At 32.4% G+C, this 22,478-nt stretch overlaps 2 protein-coding genes and 3 long non-coding RNA genes across 8 annotated transcripts; 1 reads left to right on the top strand and 4 right to left on the bottom strand.

The window, feature by feature from the left end:
- Positions 1-1,143: 1,143 nt before the first annotated feature.
- Positions 1,144-16,232, bottom strand: LOC126928115 (uncharacterized). Its single transcript, XR_007716327.1, has 2 exons — positions 16,002-16,232; positions 1,144-2,033 (listed from the first exon to the last, which is right to left on the bottom strand). It is a non-coding gene; the product is annotated as an uncharacterized LOC126928115 (long non-coding RNA).
- LOC126928113 (omega-amidase NIT2-like) lies at positions 8,753-11,587 on the bottom strand. 4 transcript variants are annotated; one of them, XM_050743989.1, is made up of 5 exons: positions 11,438-11,587; positions 11,028-11,217; positions 10,417-10,585; positions 9,904-10,137; positions 8,753-9,752 (listed from the first exon to the last, which is right to left on the bottom strand). In XM_050743989.1, exons 3-5 carry the CDS (start codon positions 10,502-10,504, stop codon positions 9,661-9,663), a joined length of 414 nt encoding a protein of 137 aa, XP_050599946.1. In that variant the 5' UTR covers positions 10,505-10,585; positions 11,028-11,217; positions 11,438-11,587; the 3' UTR covers positions 8,753-9,660. The 4 variants fall into 4 exon arrangements, with proteins under 4 accessions (XP_050599946.1, XP_050599947.1, XP_050599949.1 ...); XM_050743990.1 differs by having other exon boundaries at positions 11,362-11,581; XM_050743992.1 differs by lacking the exons at positions 11,028-11,217; positions 11,438-11,587 and adding an exon at positions 10,937-10,960.
- Positions 12,017-13,479, bottom strand: LOC126928111 (G-patch domain and KOW motifs-containing protein-like). The gene is made up of 3 exons (XM_050743987.1): positions 13,389-13,479; positions 13,016-13,274; positions 12,017-12,745 (listed from the first exon to the last, which is right to left on the bottom strand). The coding sequence occupies exons 2-3, from the start codon at positions 13,232-13,234 to the stop codon at positions 12,221-12,223; spliced, it is 744 nt and encodes a 247-aa protein (XP_050599944.1). The 5' UTR covers positions 13,235-13,274; positions 13,389-13,479; the 3' UTR covers positions 12,017-12,220.
- LOC126928119 (uncharacterized) lies at positions 15,901-16,705 on the top strand. Its single transcript, XR_007716331.1, has 2 exons — positions 15,901-16,069; positions 16,242-16,705. It is a non-coding gene; the product is annotated as an uncharacterized LOC126928119 (long non-coding RNA).
- A 744-nt stretch (positions 16,706-17,449) lies between these two features.
- Positions 17,450-20,442, bottom strand: LOC126928116 (uncharacterized). Its single transcript, XR_007716328.1, has 3 exons — positions 20,181-20,442; positions 19,759-19,952; positions 17,450-17,824 (listed from the first exon to the last, which is right to left on the bottom strand). It is a non-coding gene; the product is annotated as an uncharacterized LOC126928116 (long non-coding RNA).
- Between the last annotated feature and the right edge of the window lie 2,036 nt (positions 20,443-22,478).

Raw genomic sequence — 22,478 nt, 5'->3', positions numbered from 1 at the left:
TTGTGCCCGTTTCAGCTTCTTCCTGTTCTTATCGGTATTCGCTAAGCTAATTCTTCTTTCTGAACCCATACCGCCTCCGATGGAACGGGTCCGTTCCGATGCATCTCTCGATGATCTTCTTAAAGCATTTTTCCCAGATCTTGCTCATGGCTGGGAGTATGCTTATCGGCCGGTACGCGTTAGGGAGACTGGGATCCTTTCCCGGCTTCCTTAGCAGTATTACTCTGGCCGTCTTCCAGCAGTCTGGTTCCAGCTTGCTTCCAGCTCCTGCTTCCAGCAGTCCAGGAGTCTTCCATCGACTCCTGCAGCCTTCTTGGTGTTCATTCTTCCGGCGGCATCGACGACATCGCCTTCGCCGATGACGACGCTGAAGCTGATGTCTCCTTCTTCTTCGGTCTCTGCCTCTTCGCGGCCCTCGTAATGGGAGGGTCCGTGTCCCATGGTGAATAGCCTCTGTAGGACTGCTTCCACCATGTCGATCGGCATGTCGTTGGTTGGTTTCTTGCTTTTGCATCTCTTCATGACTGTGCGATAGGGTTTGCCTTCTTGCTTTCCTGTATGGATGGAAACGCGTTCGAAAAGTAGAACGGAGTAATTAGCGATGCACGATCCCAGGCTGGTGAATATTTTTCCATCGGGAAAAGTCAGGTCGAGCGATACAAGATTTATATGCTCGTTATTTCAACGTCTGTTACGCGATAGAAAATGAACATAAATGAATAATAAATGTATTACAGCCATAAAGATTGCTTGATGTACGCCACCGTTTTTCCCCTATTTCTCCGATACAATTTTCCTTTTTTTTTCTTTGCCAAACACTTTACTAATCGGTACGTATTCGAATTATCCTCAATTATTCTCGGTTGTTTCCGTTTCCTTTGGATTTACATAAGTACTCGTTTGATGTACGTGCAGAGTGAGATAATAACTATTAACAGCTATAAAATAAGAAGCGAAAATACGTTGAAACTCGACTTCTAGATTCGCGAGACTTTGCAGAGCTTCGAAACTCTCGTATTTCAAACCTAATAAAAAGTTGTAGAGGGAGAATTACATTGCGAGATCTGTTAAGGAAAATCGTATCGTTGTAATAGGATTATTTCAGCGAGGGAAATTCCGTGTTGCGTGTAACGCGTTGCAAAGCCATGAGCTTTCTTTCGGGTTAATATACATAATCGCCTTATCGAACTTTCCATCTAAACCGTTGCGCTCACACGTGAATTTTGCATTTCAATCTTCTTACTTGCAGTCCAGTCCAGTTTAGTGTGACTAAGCTAAATGTTTCAGCCCTTCCAGGTAGAATATGTTTTATAGAGAGACGTACAACTCTATGAAGGGGAGATCAATAAATTGGGTTATCTTTAAATCACTGACAATTATTTCATCGACACGATTTCACCGACAGCGAATCCACCGGCAATGTCTATCAAAGTTTATGTACCGATACACCGAGTGAAATCACCCACAATCATTTCACCAATATTCTCCTTTGTCGATAATTATCATGTTTGCCACTACATGTTATCGTTGATTATATGTCTTTATTTACACATTCGTTTACGCGCATAACGAGATAAACGAAGAAACGAAAATGATATGTTGTCATGATGTATTGTTAAATTACTAATTAACACGAGTTATATATCTACCTACATGAAAGCTTCTAAATATCAATTATAATTCATGAAAGCACACAAGCTATTTTGCTATACACAAATGGAATTATAAGGAAATGTTACGTGCTAATGATTTAACGAAATTTATTCTTCTGTACATTTGACATTTCTGTATTATTACTTGTGTACTTTCTGCTCTTGTTTACGTCATCGGAAGTAAAATTACGTTAAGCGAATCAGCTAATCTATTTGAGCGATTCAATGGCTCGGTCTTCTCTTATGCGACTACCAAGTAGAAGATAAGTTCTTGGTTATATAACATTTTATAACATCCAAATTAACTTTTTTTTTCTTTTTCGTTTTCTTTTTCTTTCTCTTTTTCTTTTTTTTCCTTTTTCTTTTTCTTTTTTTTCCTTTCTCTTTTTCTTTTTTTTTCCTTTTTCTTTTTCTTTTTTTCTTTACGTGGGGGAAATCCGCTCGGACACGAAACCACTTCTTAAGTGGCGTGGTAGTGAACATCGAAATTAACTGGGGCACTAATTAGCTGAATTACATTGGTAATTTTCTATAATTTATTACTCGAATATGGTAATTTTTTCTTAAAAAGTTTGCTTTTTCTACAATTATTTTACTACAAAACCCATCAAAAACATGATGTATGTATATATACCCTCAAATATTATCGGTTTATTCTCAAGCTATAGTTCAATTTCGGAAATTGCCAATTAAAATCATAGAAAAAAAAAAAAAAAACACAGAAAGTTCGTTAAAATATGCGATTTTCCAATCAAGATATAGAATTTATTCGAGTAATATAGATTACAGTAGCGATGGTGACGGCAACGATGAATGGACTGATTCTTCGTGCGAAAATAAATTGGAAGCGCAGAACGATGCATTGTTTCAGGGAATATCGATTTTCAAGCATGGTTTTAAAGTACGTGTGCGCGTGACTAGGTTTGTTAATTAATGCCGCTCCCAGGTTTTCAATATATAAATGTGACACCTACATATCTTTAAGCTTAAAACAATTGGACTAACAATTTCATTAAATTTAAATGAATATTTATCTTTTTAAACGCAACAATATTTTTAATGACAACTTCACGTGTAAATCAAGTGCATACATATTCGATCGTTCTTGAAAACCTGATTCTCTGCGAAGAGAAAAAATCCTTGAATAAAGATTTGATCTACGTTTTATATGCTACGTTTTACATCCACCTCTTTTCAGATATACCTCTCTATTTAAAATCATAGATCGTCACACTCTATAGGTATTTCCTTGAAAAGGTTAAAGTCGTTCTGTATAAAAGCTAATTCAAAGGGGAAGGAAATTCTGCGAAAAATTCTTTCAGATTTCCCTATGTTTGAGCTCGAATCAAAGCAATCCTGTATAATAGGATAGGATGATAGGATGATTCTGTATTATTCCTTGTGTACTTTCTGTTCCTGTTATTTACAATAGGATGATTATGCGTTTAACTTCTCATAGAATCTCTCTGATTCCGTATGATATCGTCAATGTTTTTGAAATATGTTATTGATGTCGTAACGTCAACCGTTTCCAGTGCAAATTCAATTTCGAATCGCAATTTCCATGTTTGCGTGGCAAAAGCGTAAAATCGATAACGCACGCAAACATGTCTTCTTTGCTAATGGCGTACTATAAATATAAATATTTGAATAAATATTGCGAATTTCATATTGCTAAAAGATTTATACTATTTGTTCGTAAATAATCGTCGGATCTATATTTAAGTGGAAACTGCTGCATTAGATCTCTTTTCTTACTTAAAATTATTTGGATTGGTAACTTGGATGTAACATGTAATTTATTCTTCTTTTATAAATAGTGTACAGAAGATACCAATTCAGAGAAATGGAAGGAAAGTCTAAAAGCAAAGAAAATCTACAGGAAGATGAAACGTTCGAGCCTTGTCAGGCTATATAAGATGCTAAGTAATCTTCCTAGTCCTGCAGTTCTTTCTATTTCGATCAATAATTATTGGTATATGTTAGGAATGCAATTAGAATTTTTGTCCTCAAGCAAAGTATAATTTCAATTTTGTATGTAAACCAAAATATTAAATATCAAATAACCATCAAATAAAATTATATTGTATGGACTACTGTTTCTTTAAATATTTGAATATTTGGTAAATATTGTTTATTTAAATATTTTAAATTGCATGGAAAAAAAATGATGCAAATAAATCATAGGGCATTTTAACTAAAGAAACCAATATCTATTTAACTGTGATTAAATCGTCACCGTTTAACGCTCTATCTCTTTTATTAACTGTGCCTTGTTAAACTACAGAAGATTACAGAGGATGCGTTTTTTTGATAAACAAACGTTCTGACAAATACGGCAGCAAAATCAGATATATAGATTCTTACAACAGCAGTTATATTCTATGAATTCCGTTTTTCAGAAGCTTTATTTGTGAAACGACAATTCGCCAGAGTACGGATTCACTGTAGTTATAGCTGTAGGATCTCTATCTAGTTGACAGATCTGCTTTACGTAAAGAATTCCTGTCTCTTGTTCTACCTTATCGCGATTCTTTCCTCACCTTATACGCTTTGTCGAGGAAAGTAATATCGCTACATATCTCGGCTCCGGTTACAATAATTAGTTTCCGCCTAAACTGTTAGAACCACGTAGCACGCACTCTACTCTCGTTTTTTAAACATTCAGGCCATCTGATCGCATGCGACGAGTTTTATGTTAATCCCGACCAATTACAATATCTTTCTCTCGTTTACAAGGGACGACGAGACTGGCAGTTGCGTGCTTTCCAAAGCAAAAGCCGCGATATCTGCATGATAACCTAACGTCAACCGATTTTGTTGTACTATTCTTAAGTGGACTTCGTTTGTACCACTTTCGTAACAAAAATAGAATATCTAGAACACAGCATTCCGTTATGCGATATTGTCAATTTCTAACATCTGAAACATCAGAGATAATTTTTTCCCTACAGTTGTAAATTTGTGTGAAAAATTACGAACGTAAAGGTGTTTGGCGCATGTACAGTTCCCCCCTCCCCCTCCCCCCTCCAACCTTCATTTGCGTAGACATGCTAGAAAGATCCACTTTTCGACGGTGAAACCGTTAGTATTAGTATTAGTGTTATAATATATTTGACTAATGGTTCTCAAATACTAGTTTTGCTAAAGCAATGGTGGAATTGGAGCAATTCCTTCTTCTTTCATTCTTTGAATAACCTGAATTTTCAAATAGTCTAGTGACGATTGATCCGTACAATTAATCGATTTCTTTTTATTACAGAAGTGCAAGAAGTTCCGCTTTGAACGCAGATGTTGCAACATCGAATGCCTAAACCCCACAGAAGATCCGATCGAATTTAATGTCACTACCGTCGATGACTCACCCAGAAATGGTTCACTTCAGAACCATAGTCCCATATCTGGAAGCGTCAATCACTATGTGTCACATAGTCATATGTGGACGCTGAGCTTATTGATGGTAATTGTAATATTTTAATTTTTTTTATTCTATATTTTGAAATACTTTGAAATTACTTACTTGCGAATTACTTTGAAAAGTAATTCGCAACGTAATATGAAATAATACTACTGATTTGTGTCTCTTTCAGAATTTTTTCTTAATCTCTTGTTTTTTTCCAGTGCAATCCCTTTTATCGGAAGTTACTTGATTGCTTTATTTCCTATTAGGTGGTGACCTGCTGCTTTCTTGGGGTTTAGGCGACTGATTGCTTCTATGATCTCTGCACAAGTGAAGGGTTCAATAGGAGGGGACATTTATGTTACTATCACGGGGGAATGATCAGAGGAGAGATCAGCCGAGGAATCCAGCTATGAATCTATTGCCCAGGGTGTCCAGGAAGTTGTCAAAGTTGTTAATTGTTATCTGTGTTAGCGTAGTGAATAAACACATTGATGTTCGGTGTTTCAATTATCAGAATTATAATCGATGTTAAATGTATAGAGTGTGAAAAAATTATTTGTTATAGCTGTGGAAGATGGAGATCTGTTAGAGAAAATGGATCATGAAATTGATCTTGAGTATAATTTTCAGACAAAATTTTTTATTGCATCATAAAGTACTCATCACGAGAAACGAAAGTTTCAGAAAACCCATTTTTTTTTTCTTTTTTTTTTTTTTGGTTCTATGTATCCAAGGTCGAGAATAAACTATGTGCACGTTTCTTGTATTCGTTTCTTGTATTTTTATGAGGAATTCAGTCTTTTTACGCCACAAGAGTCTCAACGTTTTCGTTTTCACGCCTACGTTACGCTCGTTAAACACGTTCCAACAAGACCATGAATAAGGGTAACAGCTTTAATGTTTTCACATGTGTTAATTTATTATTTTAGACCTTAAATATTTTATTTATAAAATCTTTATTTAAACAAGTTACCATTGTCGCTACAATAAATCAATGAATGAAATCAGTTTAAATTTAAAATATCATTTCATAATTTCTCGTCACTTGTATCTAAAAACAACAAAAAAACGGTGTACCCACATCGTGCGTAGACGGGAAATTAAAACAGTGGAGCTTAATTGAAACACTGATCATATTCCGCGATTGTAAAACAATAATAGAAAATCGTGTTTCTTTCGAAGGGTATGAAATTGTCAGGAGATTATGCCATAAATGAAATTGGAAACTGGCTGGTCAAAGGTATTAAACTCAATTAAACTGAACTGTGTTATATTGTACAAAGGCTAGAGAACTGCTACCAAATATCTGCTAGTTTAAAGGTGTCCCTTATAAATTATAATTATATTTCAAATTCAATCTCCTAATAATAAGTAAATTAATATTTTACCTAAAATCTGTGATATAGATAACAAAAATAAATTCTTTACATTATTCGTTAGTTTGCAATATAATTAGAATATTCTTTATTTTTATTTTCTGGTGTCTTTGTTATTCTTAAAAGATAAACTGCTTATTTACAAATTTAACACTGCATATGCTATTAATAAATCATTTTATATTTAATTTTGCAACCTTCAGTCATTGTTAAAACTTGTTGACAATACTGTCGGTTAATAGAAATTTCTAAAATCCCCTTGTTTCTATTCGATTAAAGGGTATATTGCAGAAACTATGTTAGCTACAGTGTTAGCTACAAATCACCTGTGTCACTCCGTTAAACTTATACACAATAGTATTGTTTCTTGTTTTCATTGAAAATAAAATATGTTATTGTAGGAATGAAGCAGAATGTTCAAATAATTGAAACAACTTTTTGTCCTATAACTAGTGCCTTTCATTTTAAAAATTAAAAAATTTTTAATCAACGATATTTGGAAGTTTCGATCTAAAATGACCAGGAATTGAAACAGAAAATATTTTGATGCCAATAAATACATATTCTTCACACATAAAACAAATATGAAAACAAAAATCGATGTATATGAATGAATTTTGAAATGGGGAGGAATTATATGATTATACCCATTCTCTGTTGCGTTTAATTGTTTCAATTGATGTCTCATGAGAATTTTCATCGAATTTTTTAGAGATCCTGGCTGTAAGGTCTTTTTAAAATTATAAGAACAGATTCAAACTATAACATTTGAAAACTTGTGCTTACAAAACTTATTTGTTTCTCATAATTATTTAAATGAATCTATTCGGCATTTTGAGTGACCGTCCCTTTATGGCTCGGACGGCACCTCTCCTTCCTTTGGGAAATTCCGAATTATCTGTCCTCCCCGAGCTGCAAACCTGATGACTTAGACAGTAGGGAAAAACATCAGGGAAAACCTCTGGCTAGAAAAGTACGATAGACGAACAAAATTTAACGGCTGATGGGGAGTATCAACAACATACAAGGACAATCATCAACAAAGTGTCGTACCGTGCGGGTGAAATACTGGAGTTTCAATAAGATCTTATAACCATCGAGTTCAGAACATCAAACTTTGTTTGCATAAAGCAAGTGTAAACAAAGTGTCAAATTACACTAACACTCGATCTATTAAATCCGTTCCACCTTGAGCGTTAATTCATTCGAGGTTCGTGTTATCGATCGATCGGTCGGACGTGCCCGCTGGCTCTTTAGTTGATGATTTGTAACAGAATCCTTGCATTAACACAGATTCTCAGAACACACAACTTCACCCAGCAGATATCGATTACAGTCAGTTGTCACTAACAATGCTTTTATCAACAATTTCTTTACCTGTTGATCCTCTGGAAGTTTTAACTATATTATATTCTCTAGGAACAGTAAGATTTTAATGATATAACTTTACTAATGAGATCTTAATGTCATAAACGGTATCGAAACTTCTTAATTAATGTCGTTATCGAAGAAGAGACTCGTAATCTTCTCAAACGAAGAGCACTTGATGTTTACAAGTAGAACTCGATATCTTAGTTTCTTAAAATGTGTTTCTGTGTTTACTTTCTAAATGTAAACTTTATTCAAAACGAGCCGTTCATTCGTTACAGGCCGTTAATAAAATTGCACGTTGCACAAAGGAATTGCCGTTAATAATTTAAGATTCTCTGCTCGTCGTACAGGGTATATATCGTAATTATTCACGACGATCGTAACGTTTAAGTCCAATTCGAGCTTAAAATCCCACGTGAGCTATACTACCACAATAGCCTGAATTTCTATTTGTTCGTTTACTGCCTGTTCGTACTCGGAGCATCCGTTGTAAATTACAGCAAAATCTTCTAATGTGTTCCAGAATATGTCTTCATGGAATTTTAATAATTTATTAAATCTATAGATAACAAATGTAAAACTTACTAATTTATAATTAATATAAAATAAGAGAGCACGAAACTTCCTATTTTATGGACATATTAAATATTTGTAAAAAATTCTGTATCATTAGTATCACTTTAATTACTTTAAAGGATATAATCCCATAAAGCCGTGACCCCTGAAAGAATCGATGTTCACGCGTGACAAATTGGCGTCGTATGAAAGTTCCGGTATGAACGTTACTAGAGCTGATACCAGCTAGGGGCACAGGTATATGTTCTGGGTTCATTATATATTTATAAAGGGCTGCCGACTCAACGAGTGGTCCGGGTAAATTTAAATTGTAAATAGACAGAGATTTCAAGTAAAAGCCTGGATAAGAGCGGATATGGTATGAGAGTCTGTGGTGGAAAGAGGAACAGGCTGCTTTTATTTGTAAAGTTTGAATTTCCTCGATATCGAAGGTGTTTAAGCCGCAAGTGTGTTTCATGTTAATCGTTCGTGTTAATTCATTCGAGACCGAGATTTTATTGTAATACGATTCCTGGGTGTCAGTACGATCTGAATGTTTTGTTAGAATGATACTGTGCTTTTCTCTCTCTGGAATATTCTTTTCATATTTTAATTTTAAGTCGATGACAATCTTAAATTTTATGCCTCATGTTTTTAAAATATAAAATTATATACTATGTTATACTATAATATATTATGTACAGTTATATATATTATGCCTACTGATTGATATGAATTTCTTTCGGTCTCGAATGCGTTAAAACGGAGCGCAAAGAAGTCGAAATTACTTATTGTAATTGGTAAAACATCGTGAAAGGCAGACAGATACAAGAAAGAAGTTAAACTATAAATTATATTTGCGACATTGTTATGTTTTTGCTTTCTTTAAGCCTTTCATCAAGACAGCCGATCTATAAATATTAATCGACCAATTTCTCTAAGCTTGTAACTTCAAATTAATGTTTATATATATAAAGAGTTACGTATTAATCTATCTAAATATTTAAAAAGATGTTTAATGTTATAAATGATGGATATTAAAGATGTTCAAAAGAACGTAGTCTTCGCGTGTTCTTTATCATATCCCTGATCAAAGACATTCCAATATTATTACAATATCCAATTACATATTGATACACAAGATATACAGATTATTATTTATAACATTTTGGTTTTCTTAATTGAGTTATTCATTTAGTACAAATGATAAGTAATTAGTAATAAGTCATAAAAAAAAAAAAAAAAAAAAAACGGTATTGTAGTAGAAATATTATAAGAAAACATTTTCTGTTTCAGTGTAGAGTTACTCCTTTTTATAGACAGTGTCGTACAAATCCGTACGTCTTTGAGAAAATGTAGGTATCTGAGCCCTTACTTCCTCAACAACTTTCAAATCTGAGAGAAAAGAAAAACATACGAAGTAATAAGTAATGCTTGCTAATAAATTCAACAAATACAGAGGGAGCCGGCAAAATCGATGAACCAACGAGACTAAAAGTTAATTACATCATGGATTTCTCGCTTTTAATGTTAAGCTGGAAATTACCGATATCGGTGACCACCATATTTTCCTGAGTTTCCAAATCATAAAGGATTTTCTCCCAGGGATTTGTCAACTGTGTATGTCCCCATGCGACATAACTTGCTGAAGGAACACGAGCCGGTGATATACAGGCGACGTATAATTGATTGTCATTCGCTCTGGAACGCTGAAGTAATGACCAGTGCAGTGGTCCAGTGGTCATATTGAATGCCGCCGGATATATCAGCATTTGGCAACCTAACACAGAGAAATGGGAAATACGAGACCACTGAATTTTAGTTAACTTTGTAGCTGCACAGTCCATATTCCATAATTTATGAATATGCGAGAACAGTCCTCTTGTCGTGCTTCTAATTCTTTTATTTATTTCATTTTCAGCGAATATACTGGTTTTTTAAATTAAGCTCCTTTTTATACAGAGTTACAGATTATATTGATTATATTTTATATAGAATATATTTAAGAAAGATAGTTACTTTCATGCTAGTTAAGTATTGTTCGATTAAGCTACTGTACCTTTGTTCCGATAAATGCGTGCCATTTCCTCGAATCTGATATCATAGCAAATGCCAATACCTATTTTGCAGCCCTTCACATCAAACATTGTTAGGGAATTACCAGGACTGAGTGAATCACTCTCTCGGAAAGTAATCTTGTTGGGAATGTCGATGTCGAATAGATGTACCTAATAACATAAAAATATAGTTGCTAACTCTATTGCTGTAACTTTTGTAATTTAACATCAATGTTACGAACTTCTAAACTTTAATTGTTTTTTATTTAATAACTGACAGCGTTTTTATCACTTTCTTTTATTAAAAAGTTTTATCATTTAATAATATTTGAGAAGGAATATTTTTTAAGAAAAAATAAGTTTTTTCCTATGTGAAAAATTTATATTACAAAACAAATATATTGTACAAAAATTTATATATTATATTACGACAAAAATGTATGTTTCTCGTATCAAAACGTATTTTATAAACCTATAACATATTTTTTAAATTATAGAATTGGTTATAGTACACGTATGTACATATGCATATTCCTAAATTATTCCTAGATAGAGTCACTTTCTCCACCCCAATATTTTCAATTTCAAAGCCACATGGAGGTATATTATTTACCTTCCGGTGTTTTGCTATCAAAGTTCCATCGGGACCCCAAATAGTACAGGTATTGTACAATTTATCGCCCTCTATTTCAGGTATCGTACCACCAACTACATAAATGCTGTTTTCCTTAGCTGCCTTCGATAAAGCAACGCTCGTTTCACCGTTTCATCAGGAATACTCTCGGCGTATTTTGGAAACTATTCTGCATTGCAATATTTCAATTAATGAAAAATAACTGTCCTTTGTTCCAACCATAAATTAGGTTGAAATGTTTGTCAATTTTTTATTTTTTAAATTATTAAAATAACTAAATTTTATATTTAGATTTACTTAAATATATAATTACTTAGATAATAGTACATATAATAAATTGTTTCTACAGGTTCAAGATGAAAAATGAATATTTAGAAATGTTTAATTACAATCATGCTATTTGGGTCAGTACCAGTGACTTGTTACTTAACGACTTTGCTAGTACTTTTTGAAACATAAAGTTAGATTTTAACTAACTTTAATTTTTAACTATTATAGGTGGAATTATAAATACAAAATAATTGATAATACTAGTTTATAAGTACCTAATTATTAGTATCTTAAAAAATATATTTATACAAAAATCACGATAATCATAAAAATGGGGAAATTCTATATTCTCGAGTCAATTCACAATCTTTATGGAAGTATGAACGTTAAGGTAATTTGTCTACTTTTACTTTTTTCTATATAGTTGTTATACATATAATAAATTATTAGAAAAAGAAACAAATTATTACGTATTCCATATGGTGAATTAAAGCATTCAGGAAGAGCGATAATATCAGCATTATGCTCTTTCGCGCTTGAAATGTAGGAAACTGCCCGCTCTACATTTTTGCTTTTTACTTCATTTACTTGAAGTTGTACCAACGCCAAGCGAAATGCTAAAATGTTGGAAAAGTTAAATACACTCGGTTATATATTTTCCATACTTTTTATTTATAAATACTTTATACATAGTGAATACTTACTCGACATCGTTCGCACTACTTGTTTAACGATGTTCGTAAGTATCATAATGTTCTTTGAGGTTATGTATGGTATTACTCGATATCAACATTACGTAAGCAATACGCGGGGATTTTTAATAATTATTGATAAAGTTTAGGACATTAACTTTGATGTAATTGTAAACATTATTACATATTATAATTAAATGTAATTTTCAGTTAAGGGTAAGAAAAGAAATATACTTTTGTAAAAATACACTTTATTATAAAATCTGTATAAATAAAATTGTACAATTTATCTTGAAAGTAAAATGACCGAATACGTTCCTGGAAAATATTACTGCCTACTAAATGATCGAGATCTTGATCTTTCTCGTCGTCTCGTTTTTTACTTGATCTTTCAGACGAGCAATCGTACTTCTTACGTTTCTTTGACTTCTTCAATCTTTTTAATTTATAAGAATCATTACTATTAGAGTTACTTCTTTCTCTCCGTCTCTTCTTTTCAGAATCACTATCGCTGTCATCATTAGATTCGGAGCGCCTTTTTCGTCTTTCTGATTTTTTATCCCCCACTTTATCATACTTGTTCTTATTGTGCATCGTACTTCCGATTTTCTTTCTTTTATTACTACTTTTGTTCTTCACCGTCTTCGGGGTCAGGGGACATTGATCTTTTTCTATCCATCTTTTGCTTGAGTCCCTTGGATTCCTTGTCCTTATATTCCTCATACTTTTTTGTATCTGAAATTAACCCCATAAAATACTGAAATCTAAAACCTCTACATTTATCATATTTTATATAAAGATAGAAGGGACCTTTAAAAAATTGCATGCAACAACACACTTACAGGTACTCTTGAATTAGTTTTTCTACATGTCCGATTATGTCTTTATATGTATATGTCAATTCAAATTTATTTTCTTAAATGTCCCTTAATGAAAAACTAACACTTCATATTAACTTTGAACTTTTGAGTTCTTAGAATATTCTGATTTAGTCACTGGCTGTACCATAAATTCATTTACAGATATTATATTTCCACCAAGAGCTAGTTTTATTATGAGCCTTCCTGCATCATCATCGAATCCTTCTATTTGACCATAATTATTACTTTGTTCTCCAGCTATAATTTTCACAAATGTTCCTTTCTCGATTTTAACTTCTTCCTCTTCTTTTTTGAAATCTGTATTTTTCTTCTGCAATGCTACTTTGTCTGCTCCAAGACCCATACCTTTTGGTCGTAATTCTGGTATGACAGCTGCTACTAATCTGTAATAGTTAGAATAAACGATTGTGAAATAAAAAATGATGTTCTCTGTTTACTTTCCAATAAGTGATGTATTAAATACATATAATTAATTTAATCCAGAGTAAAATTCATACTTTTCATTTCAACCAATTCCCTTTCCTGGTTGCCATCCCATTCCCCTTAACATTGCTACACCAAAAGCATCAATAGGAATTTTTTCATAATCTTCTAACGTAGACTGAAAAATACAAAACGATATTTATAATATGCAAATGTAATACATCTGTGCATTGCACATCAATATGTTGATAACGTACCTGTTCATTGCCTCTTAATGATTCATCTTCTACTAAAGGTAAAGTTAAATCATTTGTTTTAGTTTCATATTTATTCTTTGACTTAAGTTCCCCAATGATTTCTTTAGTCGCTTGCTCTTCTAAAGTAACAACTTTATTTTCACTATCTTCAACTGGCTCTTTCTTTATTGATATTATTGGCGATGTTTTTCCATTAGATAGCTTTGATTTTGCCTCGTTAACACTAGCGTCTCCTACCTTTTCCTTATCTGCCTTCGGAAGGAAAATGTCTGCATCTATTTTATTAAGAATTCTATCATGCCAGGTTTTTGAACCTAGTAATGGAATAATTAGAGATTCATCTTTTTTTTCTTCCTCATTGAAATAAAAAAATTGTTTTCAAATATATATATTCCGCTATTGGTGATTTTTATAGGTTAGGTTGAGGTTATATGTTTCTTGATTATAAATTTTACTTTTTGAACTCACCCTATTACTTTAATACCTTTCTCATCAAGGCATTCAATGTAATCAACTTTCTTTTTTTCTTGTGGAATAGCATTTTTTAACACAGGTTTCTTAATAGATTTCGCAAAACCGAAGGAAATCTTCTTTCCTTCTTCTGCCATTTATTTGTTATTTTAACACTGACTTATAGATCAATACACATGTATATACTAGACATAAAGATTGATGTCACTTAATCTACGTACATGAATCTGATATCTTATTATACTTTATTAATCTACTCAAAATTACTTGCACATTACTAAAATTTCATTCCGACAATGTATCAAGCGTCTGAATAAGTGACATTAAAGTAAACATATATCAAAGAGGAAATAAGAAGAACTGACGCCTATGGTTTTCTATGTTACAGAGCTAGTGCTGCATCATACGGCCAAATGCCGAAGGTGGCTTATGCTAGTATATACCTGCCTATACGTTTCAATGAGAAAATCGATATTATGTGTTCATGTGAAAATTCACATTTCCCTAGGAGCTGTATTTTGATAGATTTAAGCTTCTAATGGAGCATTTTAAACGTATAGAGTATACTATGAAGTAGATAGTAGTGCGGATCATTTTATATTCATAGAAAGTTTGAATGTATAGAAATGTACAAAATGCTCATGATATGCAAAAATATGCAAAATATTCAAAGTAAACCAATCATCAAAAAGTTTAGAAGGTGAAACAAATTTCTTTAATAACACCTAGATTAATTTTTATTTGTTAACAATCCCATATATAACCATAGCTTTCGCCCGGCGCATATACGCGCCCATACATGCGTTAATAAGATAAGAGGAAATAAAAGACAGATTATCGATAAAATACACTAACACATATGTAATACGTGGAGATATTACTACTCAGATTACACATATTATATATTATAAGGGAAGATGTATACCACGTATACATATATGTAGAACGAACATTTCAAACTTGTTTATAACGCGTGCGCACACATACATGCACGCACACGAACAATTTTTCGAACGATAATTATATTAATGATATATATTATGATAACCATTTATATTTTTTAAAATATGTTCTTATGGCATACATATTTATTCCACGCTTCATATCTATCCACATCCGTAACTGTAGGTGACATTGTTTTTTAACAATTTTGCTATTATTTCATAATTCTTTAATTCATATTTCAAAGTCGTAACAGATGTTTCTTTTTTTTCAAGTTTTTCCCACATTGGACTTATTTCTAGCAGCCATGCTTGCTTACAAAGCAATTTTATATCCGCGCAAGAATATTTTTCAGTAGATTTTATTATGTGGTTTACAATATCCATATTCTCTAATAACTGGTTGCTAAGGTATTATTTGAACATATCGAGTCGAGTAACTTCATTTGGTAATGATACGTATATTTTCTTTTCGAGGCATCTGCGTAAAGCTGCATCAATGTCCCTAATAATATATTTACAATAAATATTATTGTTCTGTTATATTAATAATAACGAAGGAATATTCCGAACAACACAATAATTAAGATTAAGATAATGAATAATTATGATATTAAGATATTTTCTACTTAGAAAACATTGAAATAGCGTGATATACATAGCAAGGGCAATTAGTTGCAGCCAAAAGAACTACATTAGAATTTTCGTTAGATACTAATCCATCCAATCTAGAAAGAAGTTCTGATCTGAATCTCTTTGCAGGTTCAGACAATGTACAGTTTACTCCTTTATTTGTGCCTATCCAGTCAATCTCGTCGATAAAAATAATTGTAGGCGAATAATTATAGGCAAGTTCAAATAAAACCTGCTCAGTTTAACAAATGTATTTATTATTTATTAACTTTTTTTTTCTTTTTCTTTTTTTCCCTTTTTCTTTTTCTTTTTTTTGCTTTCTCTTTTTCTTTTTTTTCCCTTTTTCTTTTTCTTTTTTTTCCTTTTTCTTTTTCTTTTTTTTTACGTGGGGAAAATTCGCTCGGACACGAAGCCACTTCTTAAGTGGCGTAGTAGTGAACATCCAAATTAACTGTTTTTTTCTTTTTCTTTTTTTTCCTTTCTCTTTTTCTATTTTTTTCCATTTTCTTTTTCTCTTTTCCCTTTCTCTTTTTCTTTTTCTTTTTTTTTTTTTTACGTGGGGAAAACTCGCTGGGACACGAAGCCACTTCTTAAGTGGCGTGGTAGTGGACATCCAAATTAACAGTTTTTTTTCTTTTTCTTTTTCTTTTTTTCCTTTCTCTTTTTCTTTTTTTTTCTTTTTCTTTTTCTTGTTTTTTTTACGTGGGGGAAATCCGCTCGAACACGAAGCCACTTCTTAAGTGGCGTGGTAGTGAACATCCAAATTAACTTTTTTTTTCTTTTTCTTTTTCTTTTTCTTTTTCTTTTTTTCTTTCTCTTTTTCTTTTTTTCCTTTTTCTTTTTCTCTTTTTCCTATCTCTTTTTCTTTTTTTTCCTTTTTCTTTTTCTTTTTTTTTTACGTGCAGGAAATCCGCTCGGACACGAAGCCACTTCATAAGTGGCGTGGCAGTGAACATCCAAATTAACTGGGGCACTAATTAGCTGAAGCTTCTAGTCAAACCTGGTATCAGTCTTTGTACGCAAAGGCATTCATTACAATCGTTTAAAGTTTGAAGAAACACCGTTACAAATTCGTGATATAAGAGTAAGCGATTCAAAACTCGGATTCATTTGTTGGAACGACGCCGTGGGCAAAAGTACATAATGGTAAATTTTCTTCCAAGACCAATTGATAGCGCTGACGTAATTAAAATGTGACGATATTGCCAGCGACGTTTCTCCAAATAGACGACTAACTTATTTACGAATTGCCGACACACAATTGCCGCTGGTAATACGGTTAGTAATCACTTTATTGAATTTTCTCTTGACGTGACATCGTCGAGTTCCTAGAGAGATTCTTCTCCCTTGCAAAACTATGTTTCTGCAACGCATGTATTTGTTGAATTACCGTTCGTGAACAAGTCCTTCTCTTTATTACATGTAATAGATTCTTCTTTTGAAGTTTTAAATTACATTGGTAATTTTCTATAATTTATTACTCGAATATGGTAATTTTTTCTTAAAAAGTTTGCTTTTTCTACAATTATTTTACTACAAAACCCATCAAAAACATGATGTATGTATATATACCCTCAAATATTATCGGTTTATTCTCAAGCTATAGTTCAATTTCGGAAATTGCCAATTAAAATCATAGAAAAAAAAAAAAAAAACACAGAAAGTTCGTTAAAATATGCGATTTTCCAATCAAGATATAGAATTTATTCGAGTAATATAGATTACAGTAGCGATGGTGACGGCAACGATGAATGGACTGATTCTTCGTGCGAAAATAAATTGGAAGCGCAGAACGATGCATTGTTTCAGGGAATATCGATTTTCAAGCATGGTTTTAAAGTACGTGTGCGCGTGACTAGGTTTGTTAATTAATGCCGCTCCCAGGTTTTCAATATATAAATGTGACACCTACATATCTTTAAGCTTAAAACAATTGGACTAACAATTTCATTAAATTTAAATGAATATTTATCTTTTTAAACGCAACAATATTTTTAATGACAACTTCACGTGTAAATCAAGTGCATACATATTCGATCGATCTTGAAATCCTGATTCTCTGCGAAGAGAAAAATCGTTTGAGGTGGCCGTGTTGTGAGTTATACTTGTAGTAGTTAGTAGGCCTGTTCCGCTGTAATTGTCACTGGGGGCTGTAGATGTCGCTGCCGGGGTACTGCTGATTTTTCGGCTTGTCGAGTGCCGCCACACCTTGAATAAAGATTTGATCTACGTTTTATATGCAACGTTTTACATCCACCTCTTTTCAGATACACCTCTCTATTTAAAATCATAGATCGTCACACTCTATAGGTATTTCCTTGAAAAGGTTAAAGTCGTTCTGTATAAAAGCTAATTCAAAGGGGAAGGAAATTCTGCGAAAAATTCTTTCAGATTTCCCTATGTTTGAGCTCGAATCAAAGCAATCCTGTATAATAGGATAGGATGATAGGATGATTCTGTATTATTCCTTGTGTACTTTCTGTTCCTATTATTTACAATAGGATGATTATGCGTTTAACTTCTCATAGAATCTCTCTGATTCCGTATGATATCGTCAGTGTTTTTGAAATATGTTATTGATGTCGTAACGTCAACCGTTTCCAGTGCAAATTCAATTTCGAATCGCAATTTCCATGTTTGCGTGGCAAAAGCGTAAAATCGATAACGCACGCAAACATGTCTTCTTTGCTAATGGCGTACTATAAATATAAATATTTGAATAAATATTGCGAATTTCATATTGCTAAAAGATTTATACTATTTGTTCGTAAATAATCGTCGGATCTATATTTAAGTGGAAACTGCTGCATTAGATCTCTTTTCTTACTTAAAATTATTTGGATTGGTAACTTGGATGTAACATGTAATTTATTCTTCTTTTATAAATAGTGTACAGAAGATACCAATTCAGAGAAATGGAAGGAAAGTCTAAAAGCAAAGAAAATCTACAGGAAGATAAAACGTTCGAGCCTTGCCAGGCTATATATGATGCTAAGTAATTTCATTTTGACAATGGTCCAACATCTTAGATTTAATCAAAGCCGCTGGAATACGCCAAATATTTCATATCTGACTTAAACATGTACTGCGACGAGCGAAAAAAGTAAACACATAAAAGACTAATTTTTCAAGTGATCGGTAAAGATTAGGTAACAGTAACTACAAGTTATTATTAACGAAATGTAATAGTTAATTTTCATTAGCATTAATAATGTACAAAACATTTTACAAAAATGGACATCTCAAACCATGTTTACAGTTTTGCACATTAATTATACTCGTCGAATCAAGGTTTCAACATAGGTATTTCGTCCACTAGTACTACTTCACGTTTATTATATCCAATAGAATTAACTACTATTTAGGTAAATTATTTTGTGGAATGGTCAAATAATGCTATTTTCTCATTATACCTTCGACATTCGCTTTCTACATAAAATCAACGGGCTGTGTTTACACTTTTGCTTGTCACGGCGTATCAAGGAAGATTGAAATGTAAAGTAATTCGCACAAAAAAGTAGATATTAGTATTGATGTTATTGTATTCCATATTTGACCTTAAAATATGAATAAAATCAGTCTAAGTATTAATGAAATTTCAAACATTTTTTCTAAAACAACGGAACTTTCCTTTCTAATGAGCACTATATGATGCAATAGAAAAACAATTTGACACTGAAAATTGTGGTCAAGATCAATTTTGCGCTACACTTATTTAACCAATTTTCATCAAATCGAAGGTGTAGAATGGCTTGAAAAAAATACCGCGATAAATACTTTTTTGACACTTTGTACAAAGGTGTATATCAATGTGTATATCGATACACATACTCTGTATGTGCATATCCGTGGTATATATATCCGTTTTTCGAAGCAAAATGTCATCTACCTGTTCAAAAGAGCAAAGCAAAAACACTACATAGAGGGTTTGTTACTGTTAACACTCTCTATTTCCGTGCGTAAAGTATCCAACCAGATATCCAGGAACAGCTTTCAGGGAACGAGATTGAATATTTGATCGAATATATTTAATATGGCAATGTTACGTATAACAATATACGTATGGAATTTTAAAAGTCACGAGGGTTGCAGCGGACTCAATTTTAATGTACATTAAACATTTTGCTCATTGATGACCTTACCTTAATTTTTTTCTCCTTCCTCACTTTCTTCTCCTATGCGAGTGACACAGCAAGATTGATAGTAACAAGCGATTTCATTAAAACACAATCTCCTTTTCCATTTGATAAACACGATACGAGACGAGGGAATGATTTAGGAACACGACTTTCGAGCGGTTTCAACAACTATTAAGTTTCATTTATAGCAACGAACACTGCCAAAGACGTAATCGATAAGATTCGCGTAGGTGCCGTAGATGACGTAGATGAAAAAACGTAGATCAAACGTAAATGACGAAATTATACATTAATTTATTTTAACGCGTTAAAATTACGCTAATGACAGTTGCTCCATTCAATTTGTTCACATATTTGAGCCTTATATGGAACAAAGTGAACGGAGCATCTGCAAGCGTGTTAACTGGACAACGACGAATTTTCACATCTACTCCACGAAGCTTCACATATATCAATGACCACTGCCGTAGTCATGGTCAAACATAGATGACGAAGTTATGTATTGATTCACTTTAACACGTTCAGATTACGCTAGTGACACTTGCGCAGTACTATTTGTTCATATATTTAAGCCCTATATGCAACAAAGTGAACGTAGCATCAGCAAGCGTGTTAATTGGACAACCACGAATTTTCACATATATTGCACGAAGATTCGTATATAACAATGATCACTGCCATAATCATGGTCAAACGTAGATGACGAGATTATGCATTAATTCACTTTAAAAATTACGCTAGTGACAGTTGCGCTGTTCTATTTGTTCATATATTTAAGCCCTATATGCAACAAAGTGAACGTAGCATCTGCAAGCGTGTTAGTTGGACAACGACGAATTTCGTTTCGCAAACACCGACACGTGATACATTTTGAAGTTACGTGGACGCGAGAGTAATTCGTTCCCTTAAATTGCTCAATTTCCATTTCTTTCGCCATGTATATTCGAGTATTGCATTTGAATTGCAGAGCAGTGGGAAGTAACGGCGCACGTCGTTGATATATCGACAGGAACATGAATTCTTTTTTCATAGGATGAATACTTTTTTCATCGAATTATTAAACCGAATCAAGTTTTCAAATCCAATCATTTAATTTCATCGTTTTACATCGAACGTTTCAATCTTTTTTCTTTTAAATACCTTACCTATATTTCATCTCGTTGAATATTCAATATTTTTAATGCTACTACCACTTATTGGTAATTTCAAATATGTAATTATCGTTCTGAAGTTAGAAATTCGAAATAACATTCGTCAGTATATGATTCTACGTTTTATATAGAGTAATAAAAATGATACAATGAGTTTCGGTAAATAACCAATAAAAATTTTTGTTCCTTTTTCTTTTTCTTTTCTTTTTTTTTTTTGGTTTTATGTATCCAAGGTCGAGAATAAACTATGTGCACGTTTCTTGTATTCGTTTCTTGTATTTTTATGAGGAATTCAGTCTTTTTACGCCACAAGAGTCTCAACGTTTTCGTTTTCACGCCTACGTTACGCTCGTTAAACACGTTCCAACAAGACCATGAATAAGGGTAACAGCTTTAATGTTTTCACATGTGTTAATTTATTATTTTAGACCTTAAATATTTTATTTATAAAATCTTTATTTAAACAAGTTACCATTGTCGCTACAATAAATCAATGAATGAAATCAGTTTAAATTTAAAATATCATTTCATAATTTCTCGTCACTTGTATCTAAAAACAACAAAAAAACGGTGTACCCACATCGTGCGTAGACGGGAAATTAAAACAGTGGAGCTTAATTGAAACACTGATCATATTCCGCGATTGTAAAACAATAATAGAAAATCGTGTTTCTTTTGAAGGGTATGAAATTGTCAGGAGATTATGCCATAAATGAAATTGGAAACTGGCTGGTCAAAGGTATTAAACTCAATTAAACTGAACTGTGTTATATTGTACAAAGGCTAGAGAACTGCTACCAAATATCTGCTAGTTTAAAGGTGTCCCTTATAAATTATAATTATATTTCAAATTCAATCTCCTAGTAATAAGTAAATTAATATTTTACCTAAAATCTGTGATATAGATAACAAAAATAAATTCTTTACATTATTCGTTAGTTTACAATATAATTAGAATATTATCTTTATTTTCTGGTGTCTTTGTTATCCTTAAAAGATAAACTGCTTATTTACAAATTTAACACTGCATATGCTATTAATAAATCATTTTATATTTAATTTTGCAACCTTCAGTCATTGTTAAAACTTGTTGACAATACTGTCGGTTAATAGAAATTTTTAAAATCCCCTTGTTTCTACTCGATTAAAGGGTATATTGCAGAAACTATGTTAGCTGCAGTGTTAGTTACAAATCACCTGTGTCACTCCATTAAACTTATACACAATAGTATTGATTCTTGTTTTAATTTAAAATAAAATATGTTATTGTAGGAATGAAGCAGAATGTTCAAATAATTGAAACAACTTTTTGTCCTATAATTAGTGCCTTTCATTTTAAAAATTAAAAAATTTTTAATCAACGATATTTGGAAGTTTCGATCTAAAATGATCAGGAATTGAAACAGAAATACTTTTATGCCAATAAATACGTATTCTTCACATATAAAACAAATATGAAAACAAAAATCGATGTATATGAATGAATTTTGAAATGGGGAGGAATTATATGATTATACCCATTCTCTGTTGCGTTTAATTGCTTCAATTGATGTTTCATGAGAATTTTCATCG

This window comes from Bombus affinis, unplaced genomic scaffold, assembly GCF_024516045.1.
Source record: "Bombus affinis isolate iyBomAffi1 unplaced genomic scaffold, iyBomAffi1.2 ctg00000581.1, whole genome shotgun sequence".
Classification (NCBI taxonomy): domain Eukaryota; kingdom Metazoa; phylum Arthropoda; class Insecta; order Hymenoptera; family Apidae; genus Bombus; species Bombus affinis.
Note: the sequence above shows the minus strand (reverse complement) of the source record. Positions and strands in the feature narration are given on the sequence as shown.